Raw genomic sequence first — 14,830 nt, forward strand, 5'->3', positions numbered from 1 at the left:
TTGTTTGATATTTTACATCACAAACATGTCGTTATGAGAAGAAAGGGAAGGAAGAAGAGGGGGGGGGGGGGGGGGAGGGCGCGGGGAGTAGAGCTGGCAAAACGGGTCATCGGGTCGTGTTCGTGTCGTGTCAGCTTCGTGTCGTGTCAAATTTAGGTCGACCCAAACCCGACCCATTTAATAATCGTGTCAAAATATTGAGACCCAAACCCGACACGGAAAAATAATCGGGTTATCCAATAACCCGTTTAATATCTATATATTGAACAAAAGTTACATCAAATATTTACACACTATCATACATACGTATGTACATACATACATACATAATTTATCAATATTATAAAATATACATATCTACCAATATATTACACATGTATACTATTGAGGTTTTAATTATATATATATATATATATATAATATTATATATCAATATTATAAAATATACATATCTATCAATTTTTACACATTTATACTATTGAAGCTCTAAATGTATGTAAAATTTTATAAATAAAACATTGTGTTTATATTCACCCTTTTAAAGAATAAAAAAAAAAAGAAAATCATCTCTAATATTTGAGTTTTAATTATAAGAATATGTAAATTATTTTAAAATAAAAAATATAATCGGGTCATTGATCGGGTAAATGGGTCAAGAATTTTAACCCAAACCCGACACGGAAAAAAATCGTGTTGACCCGGACCCGACCCATTTAATAATCGTGTTAAATTTGACGACCCATATCCATTTATTTATGTCGTGTTCGTGTCGGGTAATCGGGTCGTGTCAAATTTTGCCAGCTCTAGCGGGGAGGGGGAGAGAGAAGAGAGAACTTACCATGACTTGAAAAATCATTTAAAATGGAACAAGCAATTTTGGCTAGACGCGCATAAAAATTGACTGCAGAACCGAATTCTTTTGACAATCAAGGTGATGAGCTAAAATACTTTTCGAGAAAAGTGTAGCATTTTGCCATACTTCAAAGCCAAGAATAAATGGAAGAACTAAATTATAATTCAAACTGTGTTGCTTCAACTTGAACCCCACATATATATTTCTCCAATAATCACGACAAAATACTTCATCAATAATTACTGACACCTTACGAGCAAAATTCTATCTTCCGAAACAAGCATCTACTATATTTTTCCACACAAAAACAAACCCAGTAAAGAGCAAAACAACAAAGCACTCACTTTCCTCGCAGCCAACATCTTCTTCCTCCTAACATTTTTCTCGAAGCAGTCAGTTAGCCAGCCAGACCTATGGCTCCTTCCAAAACCACCTCACCTCTGCCACTAGCTACATCATCACAGCCCCACTACTACACAGTGTTACCACCTCAACCCCAGGATGAAAACTATACCATTTTGCCTTACTATTACCTGGCAAATCCAAGGCGAAATTGGTGTGCAACCATCGCCATTTCACTCATTCTCCTAGCTGCCCTTCTCTACGTTTTCTGGCCATCTGAGCCTGAGCTTAAGATTGAAAAACTTCACTTAGCACACTTCCATGTGCGCATGAAGCCAGCAATATGCATTGATATATCCTTGAATGTCACATTGAAGGTTCACAATCGTGATGTTTACTCCGTGAATTATAAAAGCTTGGATGTTTCAGTAGGGTACAGAGGGAGGAAGCTGGGGCACGTGAAGTCCAATCATGGTCGTGTAAAGGCTCTTGCATCGTCGTATATTGATGCTGAACTTCAGCTTAAGTGTGTGAAGGTGCTGTCAGATGTTGTGTACCTGCTTGAGGATTTGGCCAGAGGCACTGTGCCGTTTGACACTATTACTAAAGTCACCGGTCATCTTGGGCTCTTCTTCCTTGAGTTTCCCTTGGAAGTAAAGTGAATTTTACTTTGATATACTTCTTGATTTTTGGTATCTTTTGCTGGTGAAAAAGTTTATATTGCTTAAAATAAGTTTAAAGTTAGTGCTAGCTACTAGGCTTAAGGTTGAATTAAGAAGTAAATATAACTTAATGTATTTCGAGTGATGGTAACACAAGATATGAAACTTCTTAGTAAAGCACTTCTTAGATTAAGCACTTATTAGCTAAGTGACAATAACCATGAGGCCAGTGGGCTTATGCTTCCAGCTATGTTAAAGCAAAGATTGAGAGAAAACACAATAACATGTGTTGTAACTTCATTGTGCTCTCATAAAAATTATAATCTACAATTAAAAAATATAACAAGTCACCGACTCTGACTTTAAAATGACAATTTGATAACATTCGGAAGGCAAGAACGGTAAGTCTTTAACAACTCTGCCTTGGCCCTTTTTTTTTTTCTGATACTGAGTAATCACTGATGATCTCTGATTTTAAAAGTGCGATATCCTTTGTTTATAGCTTCATTGTACTTTTTCCATTGTTTCAACCCATGGCAGTAAAAAATTTATGTTGTGATGATATTGGTTTATGTTCTTTTAAATCCTTTTAACAGGCAAGAGTATCATGTGAGGTTTTGATTAACACAACCAGTCAGACAATTGCCCGTCAAAATTGCTACCCTAAGGTGAGAAAGTCATCAAAACTGAAATCATTCCTATCATTATACAGCATTGAAATGTAGCATGATCCTGAGAATATATGAGCTGTTAATGATGAAATATAACTAATTATCTCTTGATTATGATATCAGGGATGAACCTGAATGCCAATGCATGAGAATTGTGAAGCAGCAGCGCTGAAAGATTCAGAAGTTTGTCCAGCACATTTGACCAAGTTCGGGACACCGGACTATGCGTGTATTCAACTGTTTACAAGATCGCTGTCCAAGTTTATTATTTTAATTAAATCCGGAACAGGTTTGAGAATCTTGAATTTAAAATGTATGCTGCTATAAGATTTGCCTGTTTCTTGGATCATCTGTAAATATAATATGCAGCTGTGACAGTGATGGTGTGCAATCAAATCAAGAACGTAATATACCTAAACTTATTAGGTAACCTTTTCATCATCTTTTCAGTTAATGGTTTTCTGTACATTACTGCAATGGAAAAAAACGAAAAAACAAAAATGATGTGTATGGTTTCTTCGTTTATGAATTAAATAGAGTTGAAAACAGATACATACACTTATAAGCTTTCGGTTACATATATTTCTATGCAATGATCGATACACTATACTGATGAACACATGAAATCTAGCTAGCTGTTATTGGCCTTTAATCGACCGCCCCCATTTATATTCAATTCTATGATACCTACACCTGAAGGACCCCGGATGGCTGGTGGGTGAGCATACACATACCCTTGTTGTTTTAGCGTCACCACCATCAGATACCGTTTGCTGGCTAGCTATCACCCTTGCCTGCGCCGCTCTGAGCAGCAGAAACCGCCTTCGTTCTTGATTACTAGCACCAAGCAAAGGATCAAAACTTGGGCGACACATTTTTTTTTTTTGGGGCACTTTTTCTTAAAGTTTGAGGTCTGAAGAAGAAGTTCTCTAGGTTGTATTCTTATAGAAGAAGAAAGCAAGAAAAAGGAGTGTAAAGTGGCAAAGAAAGAGAAGTTAAACCTTGTAAGTTATATTAACAAAAAAGTTCGGGTTTATTCTTTATGAAAGTTGTTGTCTTGTTAGCCTTTTATTGGGTGGTGGGCTAGTGATGAGTTTTGTAACTGTGGAGTGACGCCACAAGTTGAGGAGGCTTATCTGCAGAGCATGCTCACTCTCATTGGCGAACACTAGGCAGAGCATGGAATTTGTGAAGTGATAAACTCACAACTTGTTTATCAGTTGCTTGTGATGTTTTTTAGCCTTTTTTCCCTGCATTTTTAAGATGAAAAAATTAATTGATTCCAAGTTCGATAAGATCAAGGTAAATTTATTAGTTAAATATATCACTACAATTTGATTACTCTTACTTCTTTCATGAATTGAACTCGAAACATATAAGTTTTCACAAAGGAAGCTGGGTTGGAACACGCCACTCTGTCATGTAATTTGTTTTAGTTAATTAGAAAGATGTAATCACGTAACACTTTGCTCCGAAAAAGATACTCTAGTTGGGTACTTGTAGTCTTAAAATTACAATACTAAAACATTTGGTAAAAATTTAGCTATAGTTTGAAACTAAAGTTTGGTTTTACCTTACACTTGTATGATGAAAATCTTATAACATTTTTGCTATTTTTATTAAAATAATCTGTAGGGCTGCCATTCAATGCGACAATCCCACCTAGTAGCAGCATTTAGAGCAAACCCACTAAATGGCTTTGAATTTTTAAAGAGAAGTATTTATCATATACTATCAATTTTTATTTTATACACACACATACAGAGCCCATCAATATAAAATAAAGCTTTATTATACTGAATTATATTGAAACAAGTGGAAAAGTTATCAATTTTTATTTTTTCCAAACCAATTTTAGAAGGTAGATTATCTTTAGTTTATGTTTTTAATAGGGTACGTGGTGGGTAGAGTGTGGTAAGGAACAAAATAAAAATTATGTCTAGTCAGAAAGTGAATTCAGTCACGCTATCTTGTCTTTGTAATCCAAGTTTCGTTCTTTCGTGGTGTATTCGTAATAAATGAATTAATTGTTGCAATTTTGATTAAAAACACAATTTTTAAGTGCTCCCATATTTTTTGAGAAGGAATTTCCGTAAAAGATAGCTTGGCTAATTGAAATTATTTTGTTACCTATACAATTGATGGGATTGTCCACCAATAGTTATTTGTTAAAAATTATCTGAGAATGCTTAAAACTATCTTGAGTGTCGTTTTATTACTTAATCTCTTGTTCAAGATAATTTTGTAATCTCCTTTTTCAATTTAATATATTTTTAGATTCATATAAAAAATAATTAAAATTAAAATTAAATAAAACAAAAGGAGAGAGAGGCAGATGATATTTTCCCAAAAACAGAGTAGACCAATTTTTAATTGTGCAAGGTGTGCGCATCAATATTCTCATTATGTAGTTCAAGCAACAAACCCATCTAACTTTATAAACCAAAATTCAATTTCAATTCATAGTCCCTTGAAACATTTAACATATCATTTAATCCAACCTCAAAGTTCTAGAATAAACAAATGGGCACCAAAAAAATAAAATAAAATAAAATAAAATATACCATCACATGTCACATAACTTCAAGGTCAATAAATTCTGGCATTACCGTCAGATTTTATTACAAATAAAGTTAACCCCCATTATAGTAAATAATCAAAATTATTAATTTTTATCACCCAATTGGATTACTTTTTAAAATAATCCTTCTATATATACGACTTTATAGGATATGACTCTGAAAGCTTGTACAGATTCCCTTATAGATAGCACCGTGAGTGCATGCACTTTGACTTCTCTAACAAAACGTTCCGAAAACATCCACAACAACCATTCTCATTACTCCTCTCTGAGTATGGACCTCAACGGTTGGTGCAACTCTGGCAATCAAAACATGTGCTGCTGCCAAAGCTATGTGAGAAGGGGCTATGATCGGGTTCTTTCATTTAACGGATTGATTACCGGATCAAAGACTCCGCGGTGGAGGTTACTATGGAGGAAGATCAAGAGAGAAAAGGAGAGGATTTTTGATTGTTCATCGGGTAGCACTAATGTACACGTGCCGTATGATCCTTACACGTACTCACAGAACTTTGATCAGGGGTACGTGTGGGCTGATCCGGATAACGCCTCGCGATCCTTTTCAGCACGATTTGCTGTTCCTTCAAGGGTTTTTCAGAAGAGTGAATTGGTTGCTTGATATTGCAAGACCAATATGTGAACAAGAAAACGGTGTGTTTCTTTTTTTTTTATCTTCTTTAAATTTTTGTTTGACATTTGTTCTTTATGACTATTTAGCAGTAATTTTGTAGTTTTAATGTTAATTTGATATATAGAATGTCTCCTCATCGCCATCTTCTTCTTCTTCTCTTTTAACAGTAACTTAAGCTTCTATAACGGTTGCTTGAAGTAATTAATTAATTTCTTGCAAGCTCATGAATTGATTTATTTTCTTAAGATTTAAACAATATTAATTATGATAATAGTTTATGTTGATGAATGATGATAAGTATTCCAATCTTCACACCGACAATATGTTATTGTTACTATTATCTTGCAGCTTGAAGCAACGACTTACTAGAATATATGAAATGAGCTTAGGCAGTTGAAAACTGAAATGCATTAGCTTTCTTAGGGCTAGATGAGGCAAAAAAAAATTGTTGGTACAATTAGAATAATGAACCCTTAATGCTGTAGTTATGCTGCTAAAAAAAAATTAAAAACTATATTGATCTAGTGGTCCTGAGCCTACTGCAGTGTATGGGGCACTAACCCAGCTGGTCTTCAAGAAGTTACTATACATACAAGCATGTGCTGAACAATATTATAAGCACAACTTCAAATCAAAATAATAAAGGAAAAACTTTTTTATTCTTCCACTGGGTTAAATTCTTTTTATTGAGTCCTTTATAAGTTTTAGCACCTGCTCGGCTGCTCCTCGGCCTTTAAGAAAACTCTTTTTTTTTTGGGGGCAATGCAGCTTATCTTCATTGGATTCTTTTTGGTTAGTAGGGTCACTGTATGTGATAAGTGATATATGCAAATGAATTTATTAATTCATTTTTCCCCAAGGACCCATCCCTTTCCCCATTGAAATTTTTGAAATTCAACTAGTAAATCAGAAATGTCTTTGAAATTTCACAAGCAAGAAATATGGTCCACTAAGCACTTTTTTAAAGAAGTCAAAGATTCATCTGGCAAAATGTCGGTTCATTCCTTCCATTGCAAGCCTCATGAAAGTGTGTACGCATTATATGATGGATAAAGTAGTGGCATAAACAAATTTAGTATAAAATTAAAAATTAAGAAAAAAAGGGGGATTTTTTGGATCCAACCAACAACCAATAACAATTTCATTGACTTAGTTATTTAGTGGCTCATTGGATTTCAACATCATGAGGTAAAATGTCAGTTCCTGAGTAACGCTTGTCACTAGTTGTACTTCAACAAGAGCAATTATGAAATTGATTGACTTGGAGTGGGAAAATAATAATGCTCTGTGAATTAAGTTATGTGGGCAGATATGATGAAGTCTTAACAAATGAATTTGCTTCAGAAAATGGTTTAGCAGAAAAACTAGAAAAGAAAACAGTGAAATCATTCTCAAACACAAACAATGGTTGAGATAAGCTTCAAAACAATAAAGATGCTTACCAAACCTCCTTTTTGTCTGTTCTCAAGCCAATGTCACCTCAAAACAATCAACAATGGAATGCAAAGCGCCTTCGGATTTCAAGTTACCATTAATTAGCTTCCCACATTTTTGATAAAGCATTTTTGTAGAGCCCACATATTAGAATGCAGAAACAGGCAATATAAGCTTCTGGGCAATTGCAAGAGCCAGCCAACAAGATGTAGACACTTCTGCAGGTTTTCTAACTGTACTGAGTCCTTAGTTTTTATGACTTCAACTACCTGCTTAAGAGCTTCTCCATGTTCTACATAATACCAAGGCAACTAAAAGGAACAACTTCATCTACTCTAACTAACAATTAAATGCAAATCATTATCTGCCACAATATAAATGAAGAGGACAAAAGAACTACATTCATGAAGTAAAACTCTTCAATTCTGTTTTCTCCTATTAGTTCTGCCTAGCTATTAGCTTTCACAATGATTACCAAACACAAAATAGTTCGTTTCTCAAATGCATCACATGTACAAGGCTAATTAAACTGCACTGAATGCAACCGGCAGCGTAAATTTCTTTATAGAGTCTTCAAATTCTCACCCATTCAAGCAAATGTCACATAAAGGACTCGTACAATTGAACCAAAAGGAAAGCTTGGCTCTCCAGCCGACATGTGCCTTATAAACATAAGTTAAAATGCACAGGGCTTTTGGCAATCAGAATGCTCTGAGGGACTTTCTGCTCCGAGGGGCTTTCATAAATAACATAATCAACTTCCACATTACGATAAGTCACACTGTGGAAAATTTCATCTAATGCCATGTGATGATGTGAAACATATGTCACAAGAAGAAAGCAGTTACTATGCGATATAACTTGCAAAATTCTCCATACTAATTTTATCGTATTGGAGGTCCCCTTAGATTTCACTGCAGCGACAGTCTGCCAGCAGTGACTTAAATTTCTAGTTGCAATAGATATACAAAATATCAATTAAACACGCCAATGAGCACGTAGCCCATTGGCAATCCATGCGCCCAAAAAATCTTGGGCGCATGGGTTCTGGCGGGGACTCGACTCCTCTCTTAGTAGGGGTTTACTTGTCTCCCTGTATTTGAGATAAAATAAATCTCCCTCCAGTATTAAAAGTGATGATAGATTTCTCTCCAATATTAAGTGAGGGTCAGCCTTCGGAGCTATGTCATAATAGAATTATTAACGAAAGTCTCAAACGATTTCAAATCATAAATATCAGTAGACCTCTGATTGTAATATATCAGTATATCAAAAAAAAAAATCAATTAAACACACTATCTATTCAAGTTTTGATATTGATAACAGAAAAAAGCCTTGACTGGAAACTCATAAACCAAAACGTCCAGTGATTTGACATATGCACCCTGAAACGTTCAGTGACAAATAAAAATCAACGGCTATTATTCATTGCAAGAAATTATCATGTTCTATTCCAAGTACTGCTGCATAATTTAGGTAGCAAACTGTAGCCTCTCTGTTTAATAACACGCATTTGATTTCATGCATAAATAATGTGTAAGCAAAACAATTAATACATGTTTCATTCATATACAAAAAACAACATGTGGCAAATCTATTGCTGCATTCGGGGTACCTGTGTGAAAAGAGAAAAAAAAGGAGCCATTTATATATACCATCTTGAATGGAAATGCTGCATCATTCACTTTATGTCATTACTTAAGCAAAATAGGAGCCTTTTTATTTTCTATATAATCATAGAGAAAATGGAGACAATGGCAACTCCAAGATTACAAATCCGAGCAGAATCTGGCGGACAAAAAAAAAAAAAAAAGGCATAATCAGAATTGAACAAATTTTTTTCTCAGCAAATTGAGGGGTGACTGGAATGAGTCAAAATTTGAAAAAAATTATCTTACTACAAAGTCTAGGCTAAAGAGAGGCCACAGACGACAACCACAGTATAAATGCTGAAATCTATAAAAACTGCCCGGGCAGTCTGATACACCACCAAGCTTCTTTCCATTAGTTGAATTGCTTGTGTCATGTTATTCCCATCTTCCTGAGGTTCCACATTTTCTTTCTCAGCTTCTTCAGACTGTTTTTGCTGCTTAAGAAACACTTGCGCAAGCACAATTGTTACATCAGTTAGCAAGAGAATGTAAAGAGGCCTCAGGGCCTCAACACTCTCTGAGCTTACAATATTGATTCCAAGTAATGCATCATCAATATAAGACAGAACCACCAGAAGTGCTATCATGAGAGCACATAAACTGCGAATACCCTGAGACGCGATAATGCACGAGTTAATTTGCTTGCAAGAGAATAGATTTGGTTTTGGTAGCAGCTCTGTGTCATTTGATGGCTTTTCAACTATTGGCGCTGCCGGCATTGGCTCTGGCTCTGGCCGTGACTTGGTGCTTTCATCCGCAGCAGCAACTTCATTAACGCTTTTGGCATCATATTTGGGCACCTGAGGATCAACTTTTCTTTCATGTTTGGGCACTTGAGGTTCAACTTGTCTTCCAATGTCATAAGTTTTTTCCCTTGGAACAACTAGACTACTATGTTTCAGCAATTGATGAGGACCAGAGGGAGTAATTGGACCCTCAGTACCAGCTGCAGGGCCAAAGAAGCCAAAAGCAACTTTACAAACTTAAAATTCGCAAAAGAATGCATCAATTCGATTACTACAAGTCCTACGCAGAATCTAGAAGATAGCAATAGCCAGTACTAAACAAATTAACCAGAGTTCCTCTGTTAATCGGCACGGTCCATGAAAACTTTCTTTCTAGTAAAAAAAATACAATGGGAATTTACTCCCAAAATGAATTTGAACCAGACACCAAACCCATCTAAGATGAAATTAGGTCAAACATTCAACGAAAGAATTAAACTATGTCACATTCACATTCTAAAAACTTCAGGAAAGATTTGAATCCCAACACCATAAAATGTCCAAAGGATATGTAAAAATGATGACATTCATGCATGCATTATATTGTCACGTAACGGAAATGGAATAAAGAATGGATTTGAGGTCACCGTTGCTTTGATTAGAGAGGAGGCTTTGAAGATGGTCATGATGATCGCGGGTAAAGACTAAAGATTGTGTTGATAAATGAGTGGTTGCAGCACGATGATGATGAGGACTTGATATTGGAGACGAAGGGAGGCTCTGGATTCGGCCGCTGATGAGAGCTAGACGATCCGATCCTCTGTCTAATATTCTCTTTCTTCTTTCTTCTCTGCTACTGCCGGTAGCCATCTTTTCTCTTCTTCTCCCATGCAACTTACCACCAATATAATACCTCTCTCTTTTTGCGCCTTTAGAAATGCCCCTTCTGTTATTCTATTGAATAATATTTTAGACTTGTGAATTTTTAGAAATGTTAGGGGCATTTTTGTAAACGCGTGGGTTCCTAAGCCTCCATTAGGAGTAACCTATTTCTAACTTAATAGATAAAATTTAATTTGAGTTAATAAGTTTTATAAGAGCGAAGTCGTGCGGTTTAGAAGCGAGAGAGAGCGAGACTGAAGTTCTTCACCATCAACTTTCATTTTTGTCGGCAGTTCGTGGGTATCTCGCTGGTATAGACGAAACGAGCATCAAAACATAAGATTGAAGATTAGTTAATCATAGAGCTTTGAACTTATTATTTTTGATAATTTACCGTGAAAAAAAAGAAATTAGAGCTTTTAAAATTCAAGTTGAGGATGCTACTTTAGATGATAAAGATTGTTGTTTTGCTCTTGATAACTTCGTTTACCTTAAAAACACATGATATCAGAGTAAGAACATTAACAAAAATAATTTCTATCGAAATTTCAGACTTGCAGATTTATAGACTTGTCAAAAAGCTTAGAAATCAAGAACACGACTAGAACAATCTAAGAAACTCTAATACTGCAAGATTAGGCACAATGAAATTCACCACACACATGGCAAGTGAATAAGTGAGCTGTATATTTAAGTATAATTGATCATGTTTTATGAAACAAAAACTAAATGATAAATACTCTTAACACCTTTGATTATTAGTAAACGTCAAAACTAATCTTATGATAAATATTAAAGATAATGCGGCTTCATAAGAGAGCATGCAAGATTTATAAAGATTATTTTAAGGCATTAGTTGAAGAAATATTAAGGGTTGTTTGAATTTTGTTGAGAGAATATGGTGATTTTGGTGAAGTATTGGATAATTTTGTAGGACATGCTTTTGACAACAATCTTCGTGGTGACACATTATGCATTTATTTGTGTTTAGTACTTAATATTAAGTTTAAACTAAATTGATAGGGAGCTTTACTCTCGTAAAGCTCCTCCAAAAATTGGAGTATGCCGCTAAAAGTGGCGAGCACACGGTATTCTTTAGTAAAAGGCGAAAGAATAGTTCGCTCTGTGCTCACCACACGGCTCCTTGACAACAGATGGTCACTTATTGCACATTATATTCGCATGCAGTAAGGCGAGGGCTTGATCTTCTTAGCCATGTGGGATTGTCTTCTACTTCTGCAGGCAAATTAGAATGTCTACGTAATTGTATATTGCTGGTACTTGATGGCATCTGCATAAAGTCTTGACTGCCCTTTTGTGAAATTCAGCAGATGTTAGTTGCTTATATAATCTTCATTTGTTAATAAATATGCCATAACGTGACAATTAAAATATACAAGCTGATGATGAAATTGCTGCAGAAATAATTTTTAATCATACACACTCTTGCAAGGAGGTCAAAAAATAGTGTTTCGACAACAGAAAACTGAAATGATTTATGATGGAGCAGAATATGGATAATGTTTGGTAGCTTGGACTTTCTATACCAATTCCTGGTGTTGATTCACAACATTTTGAGCTTCTTAGATACAGACAACCGAGTCTCAGTTCAAATCACCTTATTCTATTAGGTACAATGATTTGTCCTGCATCAACTCTCTATTATATCAAATCAATAAATGTGAATAGTTAAATGTTTACACATTTGAAAATGTTTTTGGAATTTTCAAACTTGACCTTGAATTGTGAGTGGCATTAGGCTCGGGAATACTGCTATTCTTGCCTAATAATTGTTAAGAACCAACAATCACATGAACTTTTAATAAAAAAATGTTAGTCTGATGAACAGAAACTAAAAATTGTAAGTTGCAAATGCTAACTAAACGTCGGCTCGAAAGTAAAAGTTTAACTGATTTAAAATTTTGATAAAAGATTCAGTAGGAGTGCGCCAGGCCCTTGGGCGACGCACAGGCTTCTTGTATTTCAGTAGCAAAGCTACCAGCTCTTAAACCATACGCGAGAATTTTAATATACAAATAGTAATACAAAAACAAAGGAATTTTGAACTAGGAATTGCAGGGCTTTACCCCGGAGGGAGCCCTTCCAGAAATTCTCAAAGGCCAGGGCCGAACCCAGGCCTAAGAGGGGGTTTGGAAATAGTTTTCAACCAGCAATAGACGCGCCTCGGTTAGAACCTCACTAGCTGCGTCATTGCCCCAAGCGCAAAGATACTTTAGTATGCTGATTAACTCTCTTTAAAATTTTGCTTCCGCTAGGGTCTGCACTGCTAACTCGTCGATGTGGGACTTAGCTACTATTGAAGCTTAGTTTTTAGGTTGCAAGTGAAATAAAAGATCGAAGTTTCTGCTCTGCGGTGTGTGGAGGAAAAATATTTGATGCTTCTTCCAAGCTAAGGTTTGAATGTCTTATCTCTTCTTCCGCTTGTATTTTAGTTTCTTAACCCAATAGCACATATACAGACATTACATTGTTTAGAGAAATCAACACTGGTTCTACTGAAAGAATGACAGCATTATAAACCGAATTAGTTCTTTAAGAATGAAGTGCCGTATGGAAAAGGTCTGTCCTCGTAAAAACGTCACTTTTGCGCAGTTAAATAGCGTCATATTCCATAATTGTTAGTTTGTGAATCGGGCCTCCTGTTACTTGTACCAATGCAGTAGCAGCAAATCCTGGCATTGACAAATATACTTTCGTGGATCAGAATTCTTCCTGCATCAGAGAAATTGAGGAAGTTGCATACGTAGAGAAGTTCTGCATATTCGTCTGCTTGTAGTATACAGGAGCCCAAAAGTAACACAATCTTGACTGACTACGAAACCAATCTCCGTAATTACAGAATGATCACACTAACAATGCGAGGGAAACTAAATAAATCATAACTTGCAGCAACGATCAATCAATTAGTAAACTCTTCCGAAAGGGATCCGAAAAAATTGGTTTTCACCACACTCCTTACAATCAGGCATAAAAAAGATCTAATTTGTTTACTCCATACTCCAAAAGTTTCGACGTTGAATTGGTTGGGGTGCGCCAGGCCCGTGCAGTGGTGCAACGCGCGGGCGACGCTCAGGATTCACAGTAGCAAGCTACTGCACTGAACCCTCCCCTTGAAAAATTAATTTAATATCGTGTGGATCGATGATCCACATATCAGATATTAAACTGATAAGAACAGATACTACACTTGATCTTAGCCAAAAGGCCGAGAAAGGTATGCTTTGCTTCATGTCTCGGCTCGGCTTTTATAGTTTCCGTCTGCAACTTGCTTAGGTTGCCCTGTCGATGTGGGAAAGAATTTGCTGCATCTGATATATAAGTTAAGGAGATCATGAGAATGGATTGTGTGACCTTTCGGCATTGAGCTGCAAGGTATTATCATGAGCTGATTCAGTTATTTTAGCATTTTTAGCCCATGAGTAAAAAGCCTTTCACTCAACCTTCAACCTTTCGTTGTTGTTGTAACACACATTAAGACGAAGCATAGATGGATAGTCACCAGAAATTGTGTTTCCAAAACTGCAATTGATTTATCACCAGGATTTAAGATCATCAGCCTATCATAGAAATTAGAGGTGGGCATTTGGTTCGGTTCAGTCTGAATCGAACTGAACTGAATTGTATTATAGTAATTTGGTTCGGTTTGATTCGTATTAGAAAATCAAATAGTTTAAAATTTCTGAACCATTTGGTTTTTAATTTGGTTCGATTTTAAAACGAACCAAATTAAAAACCAAATGGTTCAGTGAAAGAATTAAAATAAAAAAAAAGAAAGTGAAAAGTGAAAACCTAAGCAAACTAAACGGGTAATTTTTAAAAATCTCCCCTGAGGTTTAAACTTGTTGCAAGTAGATAGCGAGAATCTGTTTATTTGTAAAAAACCCCCTACCATCAGTTAACTTTAACATTGACCGTTAGTTGACTGTGCAAAGACAATATTATCCTCAACAATAATTTGTAGACGAAAATAACTAAAAAAAAAATTAAAATTATTGGCGCGAAAAGCACAAACCCTATTTTTTGACAATTTTATCTTTGTCAATTCCAAAAATTTACAATATCATAGGTAAAGATTATAACTATTTCATTTTCAAGTTTTTAATTTTATCTTTTTTGTAGAAATTTTAAGAAAATATCAATAATTTAAAGAGGATTTTTTAAATTTTTAATTTTATCTTTCTTGTAGGAACTTTAAGAAAATATCAATAATTTAAAGAGGGTAAAATAGTCAATAATTTTAATTTTTTTTTAGTTATTTCTGTCTACAAAGTATTGTTAAGGGTAATATTGTCTTTGCATAGTCAACTAACGGTCAATGTTAAAATTAACTGACGGTAGGGAGTTTTTTATAAATAAATTAATTCTCGCCATCTACT

General features: G+C 35.3%; 2 protein-coding genes, 1 long non-coding RNA gene and 3 other non-coding genes across 6 annotated transcripts; 1 reads left to right on the plus strand and 5 right to left on the minus strand.

The window, feature by feature from the left end:
• Positions 1-1,089: 1,089 nt before the first annotated feature.
• On the plus strand, positions 1,090-2,977 carry LOC102615257 (hypothetical protein). The gene is made up of 3 exons (XM_006465470.4): positions 1,090-1,848; positions 2,454-2,525; positions 2,652-2,977. The coding sequence occupies exons 1-3, from the start codon at positions 1,267-1,269 to the stop codon at positions 2,655-2,657; spliced, it is 660 nt and encodes a 219-aa protein (XP_006465533.2). The 5' UTR covers positions 1,090-1,266; the 3' UTR covers positions 2,658-2,977.
• A 6,101-nt stretch (positions 2,978-9,078) lies between these two features.
• LOC112498874 (uncharacterized) lies at positions 9,079-10,680 on the minus strand. Its single transcript, XM_052431468.1, has 2 exons — positions 10,199-10,680; positions 9,079-9,772 (listed from the first exon to the last, which is right to left on the minus strand). The coding sequence occupies exons 1-2, from the start codon at positions 10,419-10,421 to the stop codon at positions 9,081-9,083; spliced, it is 915 nt and encodes a 304-aa protein (XP_052287428.1). The 5' UTR covers positions 10,422-10,680; the 3' UTR covers positions 9,079-9,080.
• A 773-nt stretch (positions 10,681-11,453) lies between these two features.
• LOC112497191 (uncharacterized) lies at positions 11,454-13,659 on the minus strand. Its single transcript, XR_003063894.2, has 2 exons — positions 12,521-13,659; positions 11,454-11,745 (listed from the first exon to the last, which is right to left on the minus strand). It is a non-coding gene; the product is annotated as an uncharacterized LOC112497191 (long non-coding RNA).
• LOC112496479 (U5 spliceosomal RNA) lies at positions 11,459-11,575 on the minus strand. Its single transcript, XR_003063043.2, has one exon. It is a non-coding gene; the product is annotated as a U5 spliceosomal RNA (small nuclear RNA).
• On the minus strand, positions 12,513-12,663 carry LOC112496467 (U4 spliceosomal RNA). The gene has a single exon (XR_003063028.2). It is a non-coding gene; the product is annotated as a U4 spliceosomal RNA (small nuclear RNA).
• Positions 13,478-13,672, minus strand: LOC112496404 (U2 spliceosomal RNA). The gene has a single exon (XR_003062954.2). It is a non-coding gene; the product is annotated as a U2 spliceosomal RNA (small nuclear RNA).
• Positions 13,673-14,830: the final 1,158 nt, after the last annotated feature.

The sequence above is a fragment of the Citrus sinensis genome, chromosome 7, assembly GCF_022201045.2.
Source record: "Citrus sinensis cultivar Valencia sweet orange chromosome 7, DVS_A1.0, whole genome shotgun sequence".
Lineage (NCBI taxonomy): Eukaryota > Viridiplantae > Streptophyta > Magnoliopsida > Sapindales > Rutaceae > Citrus > Citrus sinensis.

Bases quoted from the DNA above. Each gene is read 5' to 3' on its own strand.
- LOC102615257 (XM_006465470.4), top strand. From the start codon at position 1,267: ATGGCTCCTTCCAAAACCACCTCACCTCTGCCACTAGCTACATCATCA. The intron at 1,849-2,453 runs GTAAAGTGAATT...TCCTTTTAACAG, and splicing joins TCCTTGAGTTTCCCTTGGAA to GCAAGAGTATCATGTGAGGT.
- LOC112498874 (XM_052431468.1), bottom strand. From the start codon at position 10,421: ATGGCTACCGGCAGTAGCAGAGAAGAAAGAAGAAAGAGAATATTAGAC. The intron at 9,773-10,198 runs GTGACCTCAAAT...TTGGCCCTGCAG, and splicing joins CCTCTCTAATCAAAGCAACG to CTGGTACTGAGGGTCCAATT.